Genomic DNA, 22,862 nt, shown 5'->3' with positions numbered 1-22,862 from the left:
AATGCAGAGGCCTACAGTGGCCAGGCAGGTATGTAAGAAGCACAGGTGTCATTCAGTGACAGTGGCAAGGGCATCTTCCTCCTCGGCTCCTTACTTGTGGCCATGCGGTAATGCTGGTCCAGTATAGCCATGTCTTCTGGTTTTTATTTTAAAAGATCGCTGGGGCTGTAGCTCAGTGGTGGATCACTTACCTCCAATGTGTGAGGCACTGGGTTCGATCCTCAGCACCACATTAAAAATATATATATATAAATGTATGTGTCCATCTATAACTAAAAAAATATATAAAAAAAGAGATCCCTGAAATGTAAACTGTATTGTGGGAAATGTCCTGATTTTTTGTTTTAGCCCTGATTTTTAAAAACCAAACAAACTGAAGTTCAAGCTGAACAAAGCCTACCTACCAGCCATATTCTCTGTCCTAGACAGCAAGTGCTAAGAGCTTATCTCACTCTTCAGAACAGCTGCATTCTTAAAACAATTATTAAGAACTAGTGATCAATAAAAAAAAAGTCAAAATCCTTGCCCTCTGAGAGCTTGCATTCCAGTGGGGAGACAGGTAATACAGTTAGTATTATTTGTATCTTGAATATGCTCCAAAGGCCCATGTGTTGAAGACTGGTCCCCAGACCCTAGTGTTATTGAGAAGTAATGAGATCTTTAGTGGGAGCCTAGTGGAAGGAAGTTAGCTCATTGAGGTTTGCCTTAAATGGGGATATCAGGACTCTGTTTCTTCCCCTTTCTCTTTACTTCCCGGCCACCATGAGATGACCAGTCCTCTTCCATCATGTGCTCCCACCATGATGACTGTGCCATCACAGACCCAAAGAACCAGAGTCAAGTGACATGAACTGATACCTCTGAAACTGTGAGCCAAAATAAACCTCTTTTCTTATTAAATTGATTATCTCAGGTCCTTATTATGGTAATGGAAAGCTGATTAACACAGTTAAAAATATATAGTGGATTATATGGTAAGTAATATGCAAGAAAACGAGAAAGGAGGAAAAGAGTCATGTTAAACACCATGGTCAGGGTGTTTAATAAGATGGCAATTGATGGGCTGGGGTTGTAGCTCAGTGGTAGAGTGCTTGCCTGGCATGTGTGAGGCACTGGGTTCAATTCTCAGCACCACATATAAATAAATAAAGGCCCATCAACAACTAAAAAAATTTTTTTTCATGATCAATTTCTTTTTCTATTATTTTTTTTTTAATTTTTTACAGACTGCATTTGGATTCATTGTACACAAATGGGATACATCATTTCATTTCTATGGTTGTACATGATGTAGATTCACACCATTCGTGTAATCATACATGTACACAGGGTAATGATGTCTGTTATTCCACCATTTTTCATAGCCCCCCTCATCTCCTTCTACATAATCCAAAGTTCCTCCATTCTTCTCTCATTCCCCACAACCCCCACCCCCATTATATATCATTTTCCACTTATCAGGGAAAACATTCGGCCTTTGATTTTTTGGAATTGGCTTATAAAGAAACTGTGGTATATATACACAATGGAATATTATTCAGTCATAAAGAATAATAATATTATGGCATTTGCAAATAAATGGATGGAATTGGAGAATATCATGCTAAGTGAAATAAGCCAATCCCAAAAAACTAAGACCAAATATTTTTTAAAATATTGAAAAAAAAAGATGGCTATTGAGCAGAGGCCTGAAGGAGGTAAGAAATATGCAGTTATCTAGAGGCAAAGGGGACAGCAGGTACAAAAGACTGAGGCAGGCAAGGGGCTGGGATGTAGCTCAAGGGTAGAACACTTGGCTAGTATACACAAGATCCTGGGTTCCATCCCCTGCACCACAAAACAAACCTGAGTCAAGAGCATGTTCAAGGAATAGCAAAGCTGGAATATTCTAGGCAAGGGGTGAAGAGAAGGAGATGCAGCCAAGGCAGTGGCAGGGGCCCCCATTGAGTAGAATCTGGAAGGGTGCGAGTTATAACATTTTATAGATGAAAAAAAAAAATGAGTTCAAAGACTTTTGCCCAAGCCCACATCGCTGGGAAGTAGCAGAGGCTTCCCCTGCCCACCTCCCCTGACACTGGGGATTGAACCCAGGGGCGCTCTATCACTGAGCTACATTACTTGCCCCTCTAATTTTATTTTGAGCCAGGGCTTCTCTAAGTTGCCCAGACTGGCTTTGAACATGATCCTCCTCCTTCCACCTCCTGAATCCCTGGTGGTGTGCAGTAAAACATTTTGAATGCAGGTCTGTCTTAATTTCAAATCCCATGATCTTGGCTTCCCTGTGATGCTATACTGGAAGCATGAGTGGGCTTCATGTCATTTCCAGTCTTCTAGAAAATTATGTGCTACAAGGATTCAAATTATGCCCTTCCTGGTCTTCACGCTGCTGCCTCAACCACAGAGAAGCACAGTGAAAGAATTCTAGAATGTCAGACCCAAAGAACCTGGAGGATTATTGAGATGAAAGGTTTGGTTGTTTAGAAAATAAATCTTAATGGCCCTCCTTCTTCTTCTTTTTTTTTTTTTTTTTTTTTTTGCTTCTGATGGTGCTGGGGATGAACCCAGGGCCTTGTACATGTGAGGGCCATACCACTGAGCTACCCCCTAGTCCTGGTCTTGCTCTTTAAAAACACTTTGATGTCTTCTTTCCGCTCATACTTTGGTTTATTTTCTGAAGTTTTAAAATAGGTTATACTTGAACTTGACAAAACTCAAAAGGTCAAAGGGCACACAACCTTGCATCCTGCAAAATATATTTTACTTAGCCTAATCCATTCTGATCATTATATGTGAAGCATGACAGAGGAAGAAACTGAGGCACAAAGAGTTTACCCAGTTGAGAGCCATCTATCAGTGGTGAAACCAGGTACCAAACCAGTGAGGAGACCAGACTTTGTCTTTTGGAATATTTGTATATAGAAGAAATTGGGCAATTTCATCCTTTGATGCCACCAACCCCCCCCCCCTTTTTTTTAATCTTTTTTCTTCTCTTTTTTGTATGCCTGCCAGTCCCAGTGAAAGATAAGGATCAGGGTCTCAGAAACTTTTGTGTCGTAGGATGAACAACACTACCATTTGGTTCACATTTTTATTAAAATAAGATGAGTGATACACTCACATTCCAGGCAGAGGATCCTTTACCAGGAAAACCATACTTTGAAAAACAAAGCTGATGATTTTAAGGAGCAGTAACTGCTAACATCAGTTTCCTTTCCCATCCAGTCCCGGAAGCATCAGACTCTTCCCTCTCTGCTGCCTCTCCTCTTACCCACACATACACATATAATTATAGACATGGTACGTTGCCTATGCCCACAGAAGTCAGGAAACAGCAGGAAAGACAAAGGTGGATTCATCTGAAGAGATGTATGTATTTATCTGTATCCAGCCCTCTTCCTACTTCCTGCTGGTTCTGTTTCTGAAGTCTGTTTTTTAGTGGATGGGTAGCCATAAATCCATCATCATTGGTGGAAGTTCGTGGATTCTGATGAGAGAACAGGCTGCACTCTTTATAAATCCACCCACTTGCTGGCAGCAGCCCTCCCCTACTCACACACCCAACGGGAACCAGAGAACTTAGGTGGTTGTCTTTTTATTTTTAGTCTGCCTTGGTTCAACTCGCCCTCAGTGAGTAACCCTACTAGCCACTGCTTCTGTTTATGTTTATTTGGAAAAGAAGGAAAATGCATTTTAAGCAAATCAAATGCATAATCTGGCCCACTTCTTGTTTACTCTGTGGCTGTTTTAGACAGTGGAAAACTTAGAGAAATAATCACTTTTATTAGTTTTTTTCTTTCCGTGTCTTGCTTTCTTAAGTCCCCATCAGACAATTTTGCTGATAGCTTATAAAATTCCATCCCGTCAATCTAGTCTTAAATTGGAAAAGAAAAGTTAGTTGGAAGTATGGCGGGGGTGTACATTAAATACATTTTTCTCTTGCTAATCTGTGTCTAATCCTATAAAAATGGCAGACATAGGCTTATCATGGCTTAAAATATTTATTAATTTTGTTATGCCTTCTCTCTTTTCTTATAGGCATTAGCATTAGGTCACTTAAAATAGAAAAGGTCTGTAATCTGTTTGGGGGCAGCAAGGAAGCTGGGAGGCAGACTTCATCTGACCCTGGAGCCAGCCTCCAAGAAAGATGATAGAAAGAGATGGAATCACTGGTAGCAGATTTAAATGTTAACAAAAATAATAGCTGAAGCTAACATTTCTGAATTCTAATTGTGGGAGTTCACTGTGACTACATATTTTTCATCCATAAAAGAAAGAAAAGCATGGACTGGGGCTGTAACTCAGTGGTACAGCACTTGCCTCACACATGTGAGGCACTGGGTTTGATCCTCAGCACCATATAAAATAAAGATATTGTGTCCATCTACAATTAAAAAATATTTTAGGGGCTGGGGAGATAGCTCAGTTGGTAGAGTGCTTGCCTTGCAAGCACAAGGCCCTAGGTTCAATTCCCAGCACTGGGGGGAAAAAAAAAAGAATAAAATATTAAAAAAAGAGAAAGAAAGAAAAGTAAACCGAGTTCCCCTGGACTTATGACCAAAAAGAAAAGGACATCATAGAGTACCAACCTCAGTTGTAAAAAGAGGCCTTGCCCTGTGCTGAAAAGTCTTGATTTGATTCTGTCACTACTGCTTGGTGACTTTGTTCCTTACTGAGTCTTATATTCCTTGTCTTTAGAAATGGGAGGTTGGGGAGCTGGGGATGTGGCTTGCCTCACACAGGTAAAGCCCTCCATTCAATCCCTATCTCTGAAAAAAGAGGTAAGTATTTGATGCCATTATCCTGTCCTTGCCCCACAAGGTGCTTATGGGAATTAAAAGTGATTATGCATGTGAACATGGCTTGCAAAATTATATAGTCTCTCTATAAATAGGAGCCATTGGCCCTATTAAAAGTGGGGTGACAGGGTTTGGCAGTACATTGGTGTTCAAGGAAAGTGGCGTACACCTGCCTCAGGCAGGAAGTCTGTTACTCATCAATAGAGAACAAAGGCATGATAAAATAATCATGAGATAAGGAGTAAGGTTGGTTCAGCCACCCACTGGCCTGGGCTGAAGGGAACTTCCATGAACTGTGCCTTTTGTAAGCATGTGCCATCCTACCTGTTTGCCACAAATGCAGGAATAGAGTAACAGAACAGGTACTATTTATTGACTGCTTCCTTGTGCTGTAATCAAGTACTTTAATTTATCATCTCTCTTTTTTTGTAATCAACTTTTTTTCTTGAGGGTGGGGGGAATACTGGGGATTGAACCCAGGGGTATTTAACCACTGAGCCACATTCCCAGCTCTTTTTAAAATATTTTATTAGAGACAGGGTCCCGCTGAGTTGCTAAGTGCCTCGCTAAGTTGCTGAGGCTGGCTTTGAACTCGCTATCCTTCTGCCTGTCTCAGCCTCCCAAGCTGCTGGGATGACAGGCTTGCGCCACCATGCCCGGCTGTAATCCACTCTTAATTTTCTCAGGAACTGTTCATGATTAGTATTAGTACTATTATTATTAATACTATTAATAGCATTTATAGCGCTATTATTATTCACTCTTATTTCTGATTGACTTGGTGCAGTGTCACTTGGCTAGTTAGCTGAAGACCCAGGACTTGGACCTGAGTTGGCCGATTCAGGGGCCACACTCTCAGCTGTGTGCTAGGTGAGACCCCCACTGGTTAGGGCAGGTGGTTTTTAAATTGCCTTTGGCAGAACTCAAGCCTGGGTAAGGGCTGTTGAAGAGAAAGTTTGGTAAGAAAGGCTTTGTTTTAATCTATGGTATATATTAAGATTCCTTATAAGATTTGCATTTTAAAAAAAAGTATATCTCTTGTTTATCCTCATATGCTATAAATTCCTTGTTTTATAGATGAGAAAACAGGCCTACAAAAGTTGTGCCCAGAGGAATGTAATCAGTGCTTGGCAGAACTCAGACTGGGTTCTTTTCTTTTTATCATGTGTGAGATAGAATAGACTTTTTGTTTCCAGAAACCACATGAAAACTTTGTTCTGGTCATAAAAATGCATGTAATGAAATTTAAAATGCAGCCTCTTTTTCAAAGGCTGAGTGAGGCCTATCTGACACATCACCTTGGGGGAGGCAGGGTGTTTCCTCTCACCTTTAGTCACCGTGAGGAGAGACCTGAGTTCCTTCTCTTCTTTATCTCTTGGCTGTGGATCCCCTGCTGTTCACACAAGAGCAGAAGTGGGTCATGGACACTCCACAGCACCTGCCTCTGCCTGGAGGACACTTGGTTTTGGCCCTGATGGTCCGTTTGAAAGGGCACACCCTACCATCCTATTTCCAAACGAAAAACGCCAACTACCAACTCCTGATGGGACTGCAGGAGTCTTTGAGCTGTGGTGCAAATGACTAGGCTTGTTTTACTTCCGTGATGGGCTACTGGACCCTTTGGGAGCTCATGGTGCCAAGATCCTGCTCCACATCTTAGTGTCCAAGACTCCCTCCCATTTCCTCTATAAATGGATGGGAGACCGTGCCCTGCCAGAGTAGCCAACCCCATTACTGCTAGAGAAAGACTTTCTCCTCTCCTGGCACTGGTGCCGCCTTCCCACACCACAGTGCAGTGCTGCCCACCCTGCATGTGTGGCGTATTGTGTTTCATGTCATCAAAGATTTCTCTTGGGCTGAGGTTGTAGCTCAGTGGTAGAGCGCTTGCTGAACACGTGTGAGGCTTAGCAACTCATAAAAATAAATAAAATGAAGTTATTGGGTCCATCTACAACTGAAATAAATAAAGATTTCTTGGACAGCAGCTTCTCCCAGAACACCCTGCATTGATCCTCCAACCCTCAACAGTCCAGAAGACAGGCAGTATCCCATGAATCTGATGCAATATATACAGGTTTCCTGTCAGAGCAGACCAGCCTACAGACCTGACCAGACTGCCATGATGTATCATATTTGATTCCTAAGGAGTAATTTTCAGATCCTTATTAGAAATTCTCACGTATCTTTAAATATTTTTCTGACATAAACAGTTCCTGGGGAGTTGGTTTTGTTCATTTTAAACATTTACATGAAATTGTTGCTATGTCTTATCTAATATTGTGCCCAGAATATGTATCCTGATCGAACAGAAGCAGGCCAAATGCATTTCTCACTCGGTGTTGGGCTTCATCATAGTAAAATATAAAACTAAAGCCTCTGGCTTTCTGCCCCTTTTTGAGCACACTAAAGATGCTCTGGGGAGATATGAGTTGGCAAAGGATAATGTTAATAATGGTCCCAGCCCTGTACCTGCAGGTGTCATTGGAAGCCTTTGCTTCTCATTCCTGTCGTGGGATCATTTCCCTTTCAGTAAATTAGTTATTATTCCCCTCTATTTATAAATATAAAACAATAGTGCTGCCAAAAAAGATAACTAAGAACACAGGCTCTCCTCCTGGGACTTTGCTTGACAGGATCATGGCCCTTAGGACGTTAACATCTTCCTGTGACTTGCAGTACCAAGTGCTCCACAGGGAGTGAAGCTGTCATACCTCCTGCCTCCTTCCTCCCCTTGTTCCCGCTCTCCCGCATCCCTTCCCCCCTCTGCAGAGTACCACTGAGGAGTATTTACTCAGCTGTGGCCTGGTAACAAAGCCTTCATGCCCTGGGAATGGGAAGGGGTGGTGTGGTCATGCCCTGAACTGTCCATGTCCTTCCGAGCATCTCTTGGCAGAGCAGCCTGACTGAGGGTGAGTGTCATTTAGAGGGAGCCTTCACAACCCCTGCATAAAGGAACATAAAAACAATTGCAACTGAAAATTGGAAAGTCCACTCATGGACTGTGGTTTTCTCTGGTCTCTGTGGTAGTTTCTATTGAAATCTTGCAGCTGACCAACTAGAGGTTGTCGGGTCCTCTGGGTTTCCCATGGCTTGGAAGCTTTTCATTATCTCCAGCCCTTGTCTAGAACCAGCTCACCCGGCCAACACACAGGCACTCATAAATGAGGTCAGACTAAACCCATTGCATCTCCCACATTTGGAGCTAAAAATCCTTGATTCCGGCCTTGGGGAGCACTTTCTCCAAGGAAGGAACAAAGACATGGCGCCAAGTCCTTCCGTCTAACACTCTCCACTGGTCCTTTGTGATGCCTCTCTGACGCTGGCAGAAGCACCATTTCCCAGGAAGAACAGAGGCATCTGAGTATACAACCACATACCGCCACAGTTCTTGTGAGTAAATGTTGTGGACACACATGGTGGTCTGCAAAAAGGATGTAGAGATGACTAAGCTGCCCCCACAGGGCTTCAGAGGCAGGAATTTCCACAGCAAGCAGGCAGACCAGATGTAGAAAAGACACTCCTTTCCCTACAAATGAGAATGAGCTGGGCCTTGACTACATTGGGCATCAGTAACTTCTGCCTAGATTAATTCTCTTGGCTAAATAACCTCATCTATCGTTCCCTAAGACTACAGTGGAGATAGCTGCCCAAAGAATATTCTGAGACAGGGCACTTTCTCTTGAAAGCAGTAGTATTTGCTCTAGAGTTGTAGCAAGGGTAGAGTGCATTTCTGTGAAGTGAACTGTAGACTTCCTGTGGTTTTATAGTAAGATTGGTGAAACAGTCCTATGAAAATAAATATTCAAGCTGATTGAATTAAGCACTTGGTGAGAAGGTACTACGAGTCAGTAAGCCCATGAACTGGCATATACCTGCCATGGTTTATTGTGTCTGCCGAGAGTGGCAGATAAGACATTTATCTTTCTCAGCTCTTCATAGCTTCTCCTCACATGCACATCCCCTAAATTTGCAGGAAAAAAGTCTCCTATGCTCAGAGATCCCCCATCTCTTTGTTCACACAGAAACCAGAACTTTGTCCCTATGAATTCTGACTCAGTCACTATGTGATGCATATTCTTATTCATTCATTCCTTCAACTGACATTTACTGTGATGTGTGAGGCATGTACCAAGTGCTCTAGTTCAATCCAAAGATTCCTTAATTTCAGAATGGCAATTTTTAATCATTAGTTACTAATTATTAAAATAATACTGCCATTTATTGAGCTCTTTGCTAATTTTTCTTAGTAAAGTACCTTGTGTATAAATTACCACTTGATGTTTTACAGTGATCCCATTGAGTAGATACTGCGGTTATTCATACTTTTTAGACGAGGAAACCAAGATTAAGAGAAGTGGTATAACTTGTCCAAGTGGTGTTTCTGGCAAGTAGTGAAACTGGGTTTTGAAACCAGGTCATCTGTGCTCTGCACTAATACAGCTGCCCTGCCCATCTACCCTGCCTGTTTAATGTGACCCGCCTGGAAGGTATCTGTATATTTAACTTAGATACAGTCTGTCAGTCACTTGGTGTGAACAATCCTATCATCAGAAGTTAAGTCCTCCACAGACCAGCTGGATCCCACCTGCCAGGGTGGAACTTGCAGGACCTTTGGAGCCAGATAGGCTTGTGTCTGAAGCTCGGCCCTCTAACCACCTGTTTTCTTAAGAAAGTAATTTATCTCTCTGAGCCCTAGTTTTTTTTTTCTGAAACAGTAATAGAAAATACAAACAGAGCACATGCAATAGGTCAGACACTATTCTAAGTACTTCACCTTAACGCAAAAGTTCTGTGATGTTTTTGTATGATCATTTTAAATATGGGGAAAGTGAGGCAATGGAATTGATCCACCAAGTAATTTGAAGTCAGTGGCAAAGCTAGGATTTGAACTCAGGCACTCTAAAATCCTTGCCCCAGTGCCACACTGTGCTGCCTCTGGGGATAATAGGATCAAGGTGTAAAAACCTCTGGTGAGACTATTCCAAGGTTTAGAAGAAAAGAGTTTAATAGTTCTGGCCACCCACACGAAGAGAAGCACCAATTTGTGGAAAGCGCTGTGATTTTGATCTTATACCAAAGCTTTCTTGTCTTTGCCTTTGAACTTTGAGGACCTGCTGGCTGAGCTTTCCTAATTGTGGGGGATTCCTTTAGAGAAGGCGTCTGTTGGTACACACCACAAACCTTCCCTGCACCTGCCAGGACTGCAAGGGCTGCAGGTGGGCGGGACCAGAGGCCAGCACAGCGCAGAGCAGGTGAACACGTCCTCCCCGACTGCCCAGCGCCTGTTGCTGCTGGAGCCTCAGTCTTTCCTGTTGATGGTAATTAGAACTTTTCAGCCTCCATTTCTTACGTGAAAAACCCCAATTCACTTGGATTGTCTCCTTGATCCAGTTCACCTGGAGCTACTTAGTTTCTACAGCTTGTCTGGAGGGAAAAACAAGCTCATAAGCCTTCACACATTAGGGTTGATAAGATCAAGGTGGCAAAGTGCTAGCCGGTAAGCTCCGCAGCCAGACTGCCTGGGTTTGAATTCCAGTTACACCTCACAAGCATGTGCAATCTGAGTTTGTGTATCTGTGAAGTGGGAGTAAAAATAGTGAAGATTCAATAAGGTGACACAATAAAGACCAAAGAGAACATGGCCTGGCCCGTAGACAGTGCTCAAAAAGTTAGCAGGCAGCCAGGTGCAGTGGCACACCCCTGTATTCCCGGTGACTCAGAAGGCTGAGGCAGGAGGATTGAGAGTTCAAAGCCAGCCTCAGCAACTTAGTGAGATCCTAAATGATTCAACAAGACCCTGTCTCTGAATAAAATACAGAAAAGGACTGGGGACGTGGCTTAGTGGTTAAGTGCCTCTGGGTTGAATCCCCAGTACCAAAAAAAAGTTAGCAGGCTGGGCACCATGGCACACACCTGGGATCTCAGCTCCTTAGGAGGCTAAGGCAGTAGGATCACAAATTTGAGGCCAGCCTCAGCAACTCAGCAAAACTCTGTCTCAAAAAAAAAAAAGCGGTGTGCATGCACAACCCCCTGGTTCAATCCCCAGTAACAAAGTCAGCAGGTAGTATTTTCATTATTAAACTCCTCTAGCTGTCAGTCCCCCTTCCTTTCGTACCAGCTTGGGATCTTGATCTTTCTGGGAAGATAGGTCCCCTTCTTGTCCCCCACACTCAAGGCCCTCCCCTAACCAAGTTAGTTCAACCTCTGAGCATCCATGTCCTTATCTGTGAAATGGGACTGGGGGTAATGAGGTCTGCTTCATAAGATTGCCACAAAGGTTAAGTGCGCTCATTCAAGTGCTGAGCACAGAACTCAAAGACTGTTCGCTCTCATTACTGTTATTCCTGCAGCACAAAGGCTGCCAGGAAGGGCCTTTGAAATCTTAGAGCACTAAGAGCCAAAGAGCCCAACGTACACAGCAGCATTTGGAGTTAACACATGCCTGAGTGTGAGCCTCAGGAGCTGGGATACTGCTGGCTCACTCATGGCTGAAATGCTGTGCCTGGAACTCCAGAGGCACATGTGACACTGAGTGGAGATAGGAGAGGAGCGTTGGGAGATGCGTTTGTTCAGGCCGCCTGACAGAGGATTTTCAAGGCAGAACACAGGTAGGTGTTTGAGCATTCCCGCTCAGCCAGAAATACCTCCCTGCTCTCCTCTTTGGTTTTTACCCTCAGGATTTAAAAACAAAAGCAAAACAACCTCCATTGTTTGGTGTTACTAAATTCTAGACATTCTGCTAAGTACTCTGTACACAGTTTACTTCATTTGACTTCAATCCTGAAAAGCAAATATTTTCATTCCCAATTTACAGATGAGAAGCTGAGATGGAAGGAGATTAAGCAGTTTGCCCAAGGTTACATACCTGGTAAATTGTAGTGCCAAGATTTGGAGCCTCGCCTGTGGGGCAGAAGGGCGACTGCCCCTGTGTGCTCATTAGTCTTACTACAGTACCCACAGGTGCAGGAGCGGCTCCTGTTCACCACCAGAGTGGCCATTACTTGGAGTCACCTGGTTGTGATACCGTCTGGCCACTTCTTAAATAGAGTTAGAACTGCACTTGCTCGCATGCACTCTCTCTCACTTAAAAGTTGTTTATTTACCTGCATTTCATGAATCTCTTTATGTGATCGCCACCCTCACTTAATAATTGAGAGTCAAGTTCCAGAAGTGTCGGGCAAGATGTACTCTGTTTTCAATATTTTTAAGAGCCTTTTGTTGCACTAATGTTGCGGTTTGAATCTGGAATGTCCCCAAAGGCTCCTGTGTTGAAGGTGTGGTCCCCAATGCAGCAATGTTTAGAGGTGGCTTTGAGGGAGTGATTGGGTCATGAGGCCTCTGACCCCATCAATGAATTAATCCCTTGATGAATTCATAATCTGAATTGACTTTTGGAAGATGGAGGAACATGTAGGAGATAGAACCTAGTTGAAGGAGTGGGTCCTTGGGGTCCCACCCATGGGACTCTATCTTGTCTCTTGTCCCTCCCTCTCTTTCTGCTTTGTAACTGCCGTGGACTGAAGTTTTCCTCTGCACACCCTTCTGCTGTGACATTTCTACGTCACTGTCAACTAACCATGGACTGAAGCCTCTGAAACCAACAGCCAAAATAAATCTTTTCTCCTCTAAGTTGATTTTCTCTGATGTCTGTCACAGTGACAAAAAGCTGACAAACACAATTGGGTATGAAGTGATTTTTGTAAATTACTTTGCCTTTTGGAAGTGAATATTTGAAGTACATTAGAAAACATCAAGAACCAGCCATGCACAGTGGGGCACACCTGTAATTCCAGCAACTCAGGAGGCTGAAGCAAGAGGATAAGCAGTTCAAGGGCAGTCTTGGTATTTTAGCAAGATCCTGTCTCAGAATAAAAAATAAAAAGGGCTGGAGGTGTAATTCGGTAGTAAAGCATCCCTGGGTACCATCCCTAGTACCCAAAACAAATATTTTTTTTAATTAAAATAAAAACCAGAAAAAAGAAAAAACATCAAGAACCTAAAGAGCATGTAAACTCTAAAACTAGGAAGGTAAGACCAATTCCTAGCACTTTCTTTATTAGATGAGGGGATTACTTTCTCTCTCTCTCTCTCTCTCTCTCTCTCTCTCTCTCTCTCTCTCTCTTTCTCTCTCTCACTCTCTCTCTCTCTCTCTCACTTGCTCATGCATCTTCTAATTTTCTTTCACCCTTATCATCCTAAGATTATTTTCCAAGTAACTTGGAGCATAAATGTGAATTTCTGTGAAACACTTTGAGCCTGCTCTCAAGAATGGTCTCAGATGTTTCCACCAAAGTTCAGCCTAGAAAATCACTAATGAGTCAAAAATAGAACTTTCTTTTATTTATTCCCTGCCAGAAAGCACTTCCCTCTCATGCAGAGTCCTGAAGTAAGACTAAAGGGGAGCTCATTAGGTTCAGCAGCTTTTTTCCCTTCCCTTCACCTCTTCTGTTCCTCACCCCAAATCCATGAGACTGTGGCTATTACTCCCTCCCTTGAAGAACAATATCTCCTGCCAGGCTGTGCCCGAGGTCAGGCAAGCAAGGAGAGGAAAGTGTCCCCTTCACTGTGGCTGAGCTGAAGGCCACAAAAGCCATCTTGATCCTTTGACCCATATTGACGCTGAGTCTGTTCCTTTGGTGTCCCTGACTTTGGCAGTGTGGTTAGTTTAACTCTCTGCCCCCACCTTGAATTGAGCTTTGATGAAAAAGTAGTAGGAACCCAGGCCTCTCCCGGGAGATTTGGGGTTTTTGTCTTGGAAACGCATCAACCAAACTAGCAGGGGCAGGAGATCGGGATTCCTGTGGCTTGGGCTAACTTAGGTCCAAAGAAACCAAGTGCCTGTGATCATCATCTTCATTCCCCAAATGTAGCCATGCCCTCTGGATTCCCTTCTCACTCATCCTCCCCCAGCTAGGATGGCTTCAGGGTGGATTGCTCTTCCTTGACCTTCCATATTTGAATAGGGATATTAGCATGCCCTTCCACATTTGAAAGGTTTTGGTACATGAAAATACATGCAGATTGCTGTTGCCTGGCCGACCCAAAATCTTTTGGATTAGTACATGCAATAACAAAAACTTTTAAGCAACAGACATTATTTTCTCTCCCTTGAGATCCTATAAACCTCTCTGAGATTTGCCTCTTTGGCAAATCTGGACCACAGAGCCTCCTGGCTCCTCTCTCCCTGAGCACTGCTTCTGTATATCAGGAATCATTTGGTTGCTTTGATTGTATTTCTTGGACCTTTGTCTTGGCTTCCTAAATAGAATGACCAGATTTGTGTGCAGGCATCCAAAAGAAGCCAGCCTGCTGTGATCCCAGATGACAGAGTAATAAGGTCTGTGGGTTTCTGTGTGATACTGTTCTCCACACATGCAAGAATGTTTGCCTCAGTGCTGCCTCCAGATATTCTGCGGATGATCTTTGGGCATGCAGTGGTGACAGTTAATGCCAAAGAATTTCAACAGATTTAACCAATGACAAATGACTCATTCATCCAAATCTTTATCCATGAGGAAAACCAAACTAGAAGGGTTGAAGAAGGTCCCTCTCGTTTCCTCTCTTCACCTGACCATTCCGCAAATCAGGGAAGTTCCTTTGGTCAATGTGGTTGTAACTGGGTGCCTACACCCAGGACAAGCTTTGTGGAGATACTGATATTAAAATCTCACCCCAGAAGTTAATGGCTACACGCTATAACACTGACTCACCTTCAAAGAACAGCTCTACCAAGACTGGATCTAAAACCCATGATATGACCAAAGTGCAGGCAGTAACTTGAAATGCAGAAACCTAATGTATTTCTCTCCATTTCCATTCCAGATTTGCTGACCATGAAAGAATATCACTGTCTGCTGCAGTTACTGTGCCCGGATTTCCCACTGGAGCTCACTCAGAAAGCAGCCAGGTATGTCTCCTGGGCTCCTGCAGCCCACTTAGTCCTCTGAACCAGGGCTTCTTCAAGAAACCTGAACCATGTATGAGTGACAAAAGTCATTAGCAAAAATTGGCATTTGGAGAGTGGTCTATTAGGAGTTTGCCCCAAAACATAATACTTTCTGCATTTCCTAAGGGAAGCCAAATGATCCTTTGTGGTTTCTGTGGGGAGCCTCAGGGTCTGAAGATAGAGTTGGAAGGTGGTGAAATGAAGGAGAAATAAAAAATCCAAAAACAAAACACACACACACACACACACACACACACACACACACACACACAATACCCGAGAGGATATTCTGAGGAAAGAGGGGGCGAGAGTTGGCAGTGACTCATGATGAAGAAGGTTGGGGACTGGAAAGACATGAAGGTGATAAAACTTCAATTGAGGGAAGGACAAATTGAGGGAAGGGTGTTACATAAGCTAGAAGAAGGCTTTCCAGTTTAGTCCAAAAGCAGGACTTGGCAGAAGTAGTTAAGTGCCCTCATTTCTGTGTTCGGTTTCACTATCATTCACACATTTTAACCAAATGAAGTAGCTGGACCCTGCCTCAGTTAGTGTTTATATATTTAACATTAACTAGGGTTGCAAATGGAAGTATAGTTTTAAAAAAAGATTTTTTTTAAATGCCCAGCTTTCTAAAATTATATTGAAGGCATTTATCTTCATTGTTCCATTTAAATTTGTTTACCTAATTATCTCACTTAATCCTTATAAAAACTGTTACTTCCTACTTTACTGAAGAGGAAACTAGGGCTCAAACAGGTATATAACATTGCCCAAATTTATTTATAGCTTATAAGTAGCAGAGGCTTGAGTTGGACCCAAGTCTGCCTGATTCCAGAGGCTTTGCTCATTCTCCACGATCCTGCCTGTGTCATGGCATCATTTTCGCTTTGTTTGGGCCTCTTGAGACCAAAGGTGCAGCAGTTCTACTGCACCAAGAATCACCTCTCTCCTTCTGAGTTGAGCCAGCCATTCCCTCTGCTGACTTGGATGATGGGAAGTCCGTTGCTATCAGCAGGAGTCCATTGCTACCCCAGCCTCACACTGGGGTAGGATGTTTGCAGTTCACAATTCATGAACTAATTTTGCTGGTCATGTGCAAAATCTGTTTAGGGATCCAAAATTTTGTAGGGTTTTTTTTCCCTCTTTATTGTTCAGTATATACTTATGCCAGTGGCAACTGGCCAGTGGTAAAAGTTCTAGTCACATTTTATCATTTTGATTTACCTGCAATCCAAAGGAAATTTGGATGTTTTTCCTTAGCTGAAGAGGAAAAAGAAAGGAAGAAGACAGAGAGAGAGAGAGAGAGAGAGAGGAGTAAGGAAGGAAGGAAGGAAGGAAGATTGATTGATTGATTATCTCTTCTAATTTAAAAGCAGCCAAGTGGCCTTAGCCTCAGATTTCCATGATGTTCCCTTTGGGTTCATATAATGTAAAGAAAGATTCAGAATGGAGGTGGGGGTGAATTCAGTATTCTTAAAGACTGGAGTGAGGGATGAAAGGACAAGCAAGGTGTGGTGGCACATTTTATAGTCCCAGAAACTTGGGAGAGACTGAGGCTGGAGTATCGTGAATTCAAGGCCACTGTGGGCAACTTCATAAGACCCTGTCTCAATAAATCAATCATTCAATAAAAAATAAAACAATGAAAAGCACAACGCTAACTAGAGAATTTCTAAATAAAGAAGAGGAACCACAAGTGTGCGTGTGTATGCTCCAGGAGAGCAGGCAGGACCTAAACCAGTCCTGCTTGCTGCTGGGTCCCTGTCACTTAGCATAGTACCTCAGCATGCTAGACCCCTTGAGGTGTCTGCATGAAAAATTCATTCCGTGTCTGGTTCTGTTTTGATTGCTTTGGTTTTTGCAGTGCGGGGATTGAACCCAGTGCTTCACACACAAGCTAGGCAAGTGGTCTACCACTGAGCTACGTGCCCGCCCCACCATTGTCTGAAATTTTACATGGTTCAAAGTAACTTTAAGAATGAGAGTCAGCAACTATATCTTATATTCAGTTGTACATTGCTCATTCATCAAATATTTCTTTTTTTAACAATCTCTTCTTTGGGGGGATACTATTTACATACCATATACTTCACCCACTGAAAGTATAAAATTCAGTGACTTTTAGTTTATTTCCAGAGTTGTACATCCATTAATTACCACAATCAATTTTAGAATATTTCTTATTACTGTAAAAAGAAATCCTAGCCAGGTGCACTGGTGCACAACTAATAAAATTCCAGCTATTCAGGAGACTGAGACAGAAGGATCTCAAGTCCCAGGCCAGCATGGACAACTTACAAAGACCCTGTCTCAAAATAAAAAGAGCTGGGAATGTAGTTCAGGCTGTGAGGCCCTGTGTTCACTCCCCAGTACTGCAAAGGAAGAGAGGGAGGGAAGGAGGGAGAGAGGAAGGAAGGAAGGGAGGGAGGGAGGGAAGATGGAAGAAAGGAAAGCAATCCTGTAACCCTTAGCCATTTTTTTTTCTCCAACCCCTTCATCCCACCATAGGCAACACTAATCTGCTTTCGGTCTCTTTAGATTCACCTATTCTGGGCATTTGAAATAAATGGATTTACATAGTATGTGGTCCTTTGTGAGTGGTTTCTTTCACTCACATGAAGTTTTCAAAACTCATCCATGTTGTAGCATGTGTCAATCCTTCATTTCATCAAATATTGCTTGAGCGCCAATTTTGTGCAAGGAGTTACTGTGCACACCAGGGATACACTCATGAATAAGATATAGTTCCTGCCCTCCATGGAACAACATGTAATTTAGAAGGGGAGCACTTGGGTACCAGTCACTGGCAACCACCACTTTTGATATATCACCTTGGTTTCTGTCACTCCAGGATGTCTATCCACTCTTCCTTTCCCTTATTGAAAAGGTAAAGGTGAGCTTGTGAGAGTGAGCCTTTTATCTGATTCTTAACCCCCACCAGCCTGGGCTCTGCATTTGCCCCACCCATCTCTCCAGGCATTTGCAAACAAGCAGTGCAAGACTAGAGTATAAATGATAGACTCTTCTAATAACCCACAAATTCTTAACACAGTTTGAGTGTACTTGGTATATTCATTGATACAAAAGGGCTTCTAGTATGGTGTTCCTTTATTGGTGATGAGAAGCTTATCTGCTGTTTGACTTAAAGAAAAAAAATCTTTCGGTTTGAAGAAAAGGAAGCATTATAGACAGCTCTGTAGATAGTAGTGTGAGGGGATTATGGGAATGCAAGTACGAATGGGAGAAGGGCCTCGGAAAATCTGCAGGGGACTGGATGCAAACTTAGAGATAAATTCAGAATCGGGGATCTTTGTTTTCTCCTTGGGTGTGAGTATCAGGATTCTCTGGCCACCCACTTCCTCGGCGTTGCTCTTTCCCTACTCCATTCCAGTTGGTGTGGATGTATACAAATTATAGATATCCCATAAAGTGCCCTTTGATTGTTTAAGCTATTCTCATTTTGTCCTGAAGGTCAAGATCCCGACTTCCCCGCACACATGCCCAGGCATCTGACCAGAATCACAAATGGGGGTGGTTAATCCTGCAAGGCAGTTACTGTTGCTAGAAGAGGAAGTGCCCTCACCCATCCTACTGCCAGGCTTACTTAAGCAGAGCCCTGAGGTCTGGGGACAGACTGCAGAAGGAGGCTCCAGTCTGATGATGTGTGCATAAAAGAATGTAATCCACAGGCAGCTGTACACCAGAGCCTGTGCTGGGCATGGTGTCTCCACATGCGCCTGCCTTATGGGCTGGCTATAAGCATCATGGTCAGGCCCAGGGCAGCAGGTGTGAGCTGGAAATACAGGAAAGAACAAACAGACTCCACAACAGCAGCCCCAGCCGAGATCCTCTTCACCCCACATATTTCTGCAACAGTGGGAGTAGTTAAGTAATTGCATCCCAAAATGATCACCATTGCATCTTCGTCTCTCCTTCTCTCCAAGCTGGGAAGCTTTCCTGATGCTTAAGAAAAAGTAATTTAGTTGGGCCTCAGTGTCTTCATTTGTTAAATGGGATAGTTATAATAATTGAAGGAAAATTATGTAATATACTTGAAAGGGGTGCCCGGCCCAGAATAAACTTGCAATAAATGTTTGAAGTAGTAGTATTAACCTTGACCTATGGAGCCCAGGCACCATGATGTTAGAAAGACCTAGTTGTACATTCTGCCTGTCCCATTATTAGATGACCTTAGGCTGTCTCTGACTGTCTCTAAGCCCTGTTTCCATATCTGTAAAATGGGGATAATAAGATAACTAACTAAAAAAAAAAAAAAAAAAAAAACTATAGGGTGTTGGTGAGATTTCAACAGAAATGTGTGAATTGCTTAGCACATTGCAGACAATCAATAATAATGGTTTGCTATCATAATAATGTTGGTATTAAAAAATAATTTTCTCAGGTTCCCACAGGCAGTACCCTCTGAATTTTTTCACTTCATAACACTCAGAAAATAATATATAACAAAAAGTTTGGGTAAAACGACTGGCTGTGGTTGGCCTGCAGGTTCTGGCCTCCTCCCCAGAAGGGCTAGGAGGACCATTCTACCTATAAAACTGTTTGAGGTCCAAGTGTCATGGGATTGGGACACCTCCAAGGATGGAGATTTAAAGTAGTGGTTCTCCAGCTGGAGCAGCATCAGAATCACCTGCAGAGCTTGTTACACCACACATGGCAGCCCCATCCCCGGAGCTGGGGAGGCCTGGGGTGGGCTCAAGAACTCATACTTCTAAAAGATTCCCAGATGATGCTGATGGTCTGCAAACCACACTTTGAGAACTACTGATTTAAAGCATTGCCTGCCAGTCTCACTCTGGCATTTTAGATTTGACTGGAGTCAAACAAGTTACATTCCCTTCTCTTTTGTCATCTTAACTTCTCCCTCACCAAAGGCTCGCACCCATGGTGGGTAGTAACATGTTTAGTAGGAAAAGCTCTGTTAATCATGATTATGTTAGGAATACACATAGCGCGCATCTCATAAACATCTAGAGAATCTAGTTCTGTTCATAATCACTCACCTGCATTGCAGAGTCACTTTTTCAGCTGGTCCCTGTGTCACAAAGCTATAGTACAGTCTAATGGAGAAGGACTCACATGTTGGAACCAAACAGCCCTGGATTCAAATCCTAGTTTTTTTTACTTACTAGTTTGACTTCTCTAACCCTCAATTTCTTCATCTGTAAAATGGAAATAATCGTAGCACCTACCCGATGCAGTTGTTTTAAGGATTTAATGACATAATCCATTAAAATACCTGCTATATAACCCCTCCCATTACCTATTTCTTTAATTTTTTAAATTTTATTATTTTGATTCATTGTACACAAATGGGATACAACGTTCCTTTCTTACCTATTTTTTAAATATATTTTTAGTTGTCAGTGGATCTTTCATTTTGTTTATTTACATGTGGTGCTGAGTATTGAACCCAAGGCCTCACACATGCCCGGCAAGCGCTGTCCCCATTACCTATTTTCTAAATTACAATGTGGTGAATGGGGAATGACGTTCGGTTCCTACATGGACTGCGTGGAGTCCGCGTGCCACGCCCCAGGGTGCCCCTCTAGCTTTCCTGGTGCCTCTTTCTGCCTCTTCCCACAGCACCCTTCCCCAGCTCTCTGCACCCATCACTGTTGCACCACAGGCTCTTTCCCCAGTACGGATGATCTTTTTCTTCCCCGTTCTTAACAAATGGGTATTGAGTGTCTGTTCATGCCATCATTGTGTTCTGTGGAGGGCTGTGACAGTGACCAGAATAGATGTTGTCTCAGCCCTTGTGGAATTTACAAACTGATAGAGCAGCTGACATTAAATAAATGCAGTGCTCAGTGCTGAAGGAACATAGACCAGGAAAAGCAGCATGACCTGGAGAATCATAGAGGGCTCTTCCATGAAGAAGAGATGTTGAATATGGGACCTGAGGATTAATAAGAAATGAACTTACTTGCCTATGAGAGATCAAGACTTATCATGAGACCATAAGAATTAAAAACAGTATGGTACTAGAGTAGCAATAGACAAACGGGCATACTAGATAAGCCAGTATAGATTTATTCATTTATAAAAACATGATGTAGAAGCCAGGTGGAGTGGCACATGACTTTATCCCAGCTACTTAGGAGGCTGAGGTAGGATGATTGCAAGTTCAAGGCCTGCCTGGGCAACTTATTGAGACCCTATCTCAAAATTTTAAGAAATGAAATGACCTAGGAATTTAGCTCAATGGTAAAGGACCCCTGAGTTTAATCCCCGCTACAATAACAACAACAACAACAGCAACCGTTATACATAAAATGGTAGTATTGAAGAACAGTTGGGAAAACAGATGATTCAAGAAGGGTCAAAGGAGTAAATGGTTATCCACATAAGAAAAAATAAAAATTAAATCTCTACTTTGTACCACAGTCAGAAGTCAACTTCACATAGATCACAGACCTATGAAATGTGAAATGCAAAGCTATAATCCCCATAAAGAGAATAAAAGAAAATATTTTTATGGATACCACATATAGCAAAAGAATTTTATTTTTGCAGTACAGAGCACAGAACCCAGGAGCATTCTACCACTGAGCCCCAGCCCCAGCCCTTTTTATTTATTTTGAGACAGGATGTCACTAAACTTCTGAGACTAGCCTTGAACTTTCAATCTTCCTTCCTTGCTGGAATTACAGGCGTGCATCACTGTGCACTGTGGCTTTTTGTAGCTTATCTGGTTTAAGAATTATTTTGCTATTTGAGCTGGGCATGATGGCACATGCCTGTAATACCAGTGACTCAGGAGGTTAAGGCAGGAGGATTGCAAATTCAAGGGCAGCTTTGGCAATTTAGGGAGGCCCTAAGCAACTTAGCAAGACCCTGTCTCAAAATAAAAATTAAGAAAAAAAAAATGGCCAGGGATGTAGTTCTGTAGTAAAGTACCGCTAGGTTCCACCCCATTGCCCCCCACCAAGAAAAGATACAAAAAGAAAAAACCACACCCAAAGGATGATAATTAACTGCCAACAAAATTACATTCACTCACTCAGTCATCAGTGCTCATTGAGAATGCTTGTCACTTGCCCAGTGATCTGCCAGGTACTGAGGAGGGAGCTGTGAACATGGGGTGGACATCCTAGAGAGAGGAGAAATGCCAGCGAGGAGGCAGGAATTTTTAATGGCCACAGGAATCCTGGCCGCAGAAGTGAAGATGTCAAACCCTAACTTCTGGATGACCAGGGAACTAAGAATTTAAATGTCCCGTTCCACAGAAGATACCATAAAGAAAGTTGAAAGACAAACCCAAAGACTAAAGGAGGATATTTATCATGTATGTTTCCAGAATTTTTTTGTTTTTGTTTTTGTGCACGGCTGAGGATTGAACCTAGGCCCTCATGCTTGCTAGCCAAGCAATCTGCCACTAAGCTCCACCCTTAGCCCATTTTTTGGAATTTTTTAGTCTCAAGAGATTGGTCTCTTGAACTTTTTAGTCTTAAGAATTTTTTTATAAAGAATTCCTACAAGCCAAGCCAGGTGTGGTGGTGCATAGCTGTCATCCCAGCAGCTCGGGAGGCTGAGGCAGGAGGATCGCAGGTTCCAAGCCAGCCTCAGCAACCTAACAAGGCTATAAGCAACTTAGTGAGACCCCATCTCAAATTTTTTTAAAAAAGATCCCACCCTGATACCAAAAAAAAAAAAAAAATCTTACAAGTCAACAAGAAAAAGATGAAGAACCCCACTAAAAAGACAGTCTAAAAATATCAACAGGCACAGAACATCAGTAGTAAAAATTTGGGCATATTTTCATGCCCCAGCTCACTAGTATAGAGAACACCAATTAAGTTGCGATACCACTTCACACCTTTCAAGTTGGCAGACATTTTAAAGTCTGATGATACAAGTCTTGATGAGGGTACAGAATGTGGGAACTCTCAAAACTGTGAATGAGAGTGTAAATTAGTACAATCACTTTGAGACAAATTGGGCAAATGTAAAAAAAGTTCAAGAGGTACACCTGGGTATGAGGAAATGTGTAGCATTGTTTCTGAAAGCTACTACTGGAACAAGTACATGTCCCTGCAGAAAGAAAGGAGATGTGGGGTCTTTACACCACACTTGTAGAATTCTACCCAGCAGTTAAT

The 22,862-nt window shown here is 42.7% G+C and overlaps 1 protein-coding gene across 2 annotated transcripts in view; it reads left to right on the top strand.

The window, feature by feature from the left end:
* The window catches only part of CSTPP1 (centriolar satellite-associated tubulin polyglutamylase complex regulator 1), a 180,253-nt gene that overhangs the window by 142,211 nt on the left and 15,180 nt on the right, over nucleotides 1-22,862 (top strand). For both annotated transcript variants that reach the window (XM_079103246.1, XM_079103247.1), the window contains exon 4: nucleotides 14,619-14,703. In XM_079103246.1, coding sequence (XP_078959372.1) covers nucleotides 14,619-14,703 — 85 coding nt within the window. The remainder of the gene's footprint in view (nucleotides 1-14,618; nucleotides 14,704-22,862) is intronic.

The sequence above is a fragment of the Sciurus vulgaris genome (assembly GCF_902686455.1).
Source record: "Sciurus vulgaris genome assembly, chromosome: 11".
NCBI lineage: Eukaryota > Metazoa > Chordata > Mammalia > Rodentia > Sciuridae > Sciurus > Sciurus vulgaris.
Note: the sequence above shows the minus strand (reverse complement) of the source record. Positions and strands in the feature narration are given on the sequence as shown.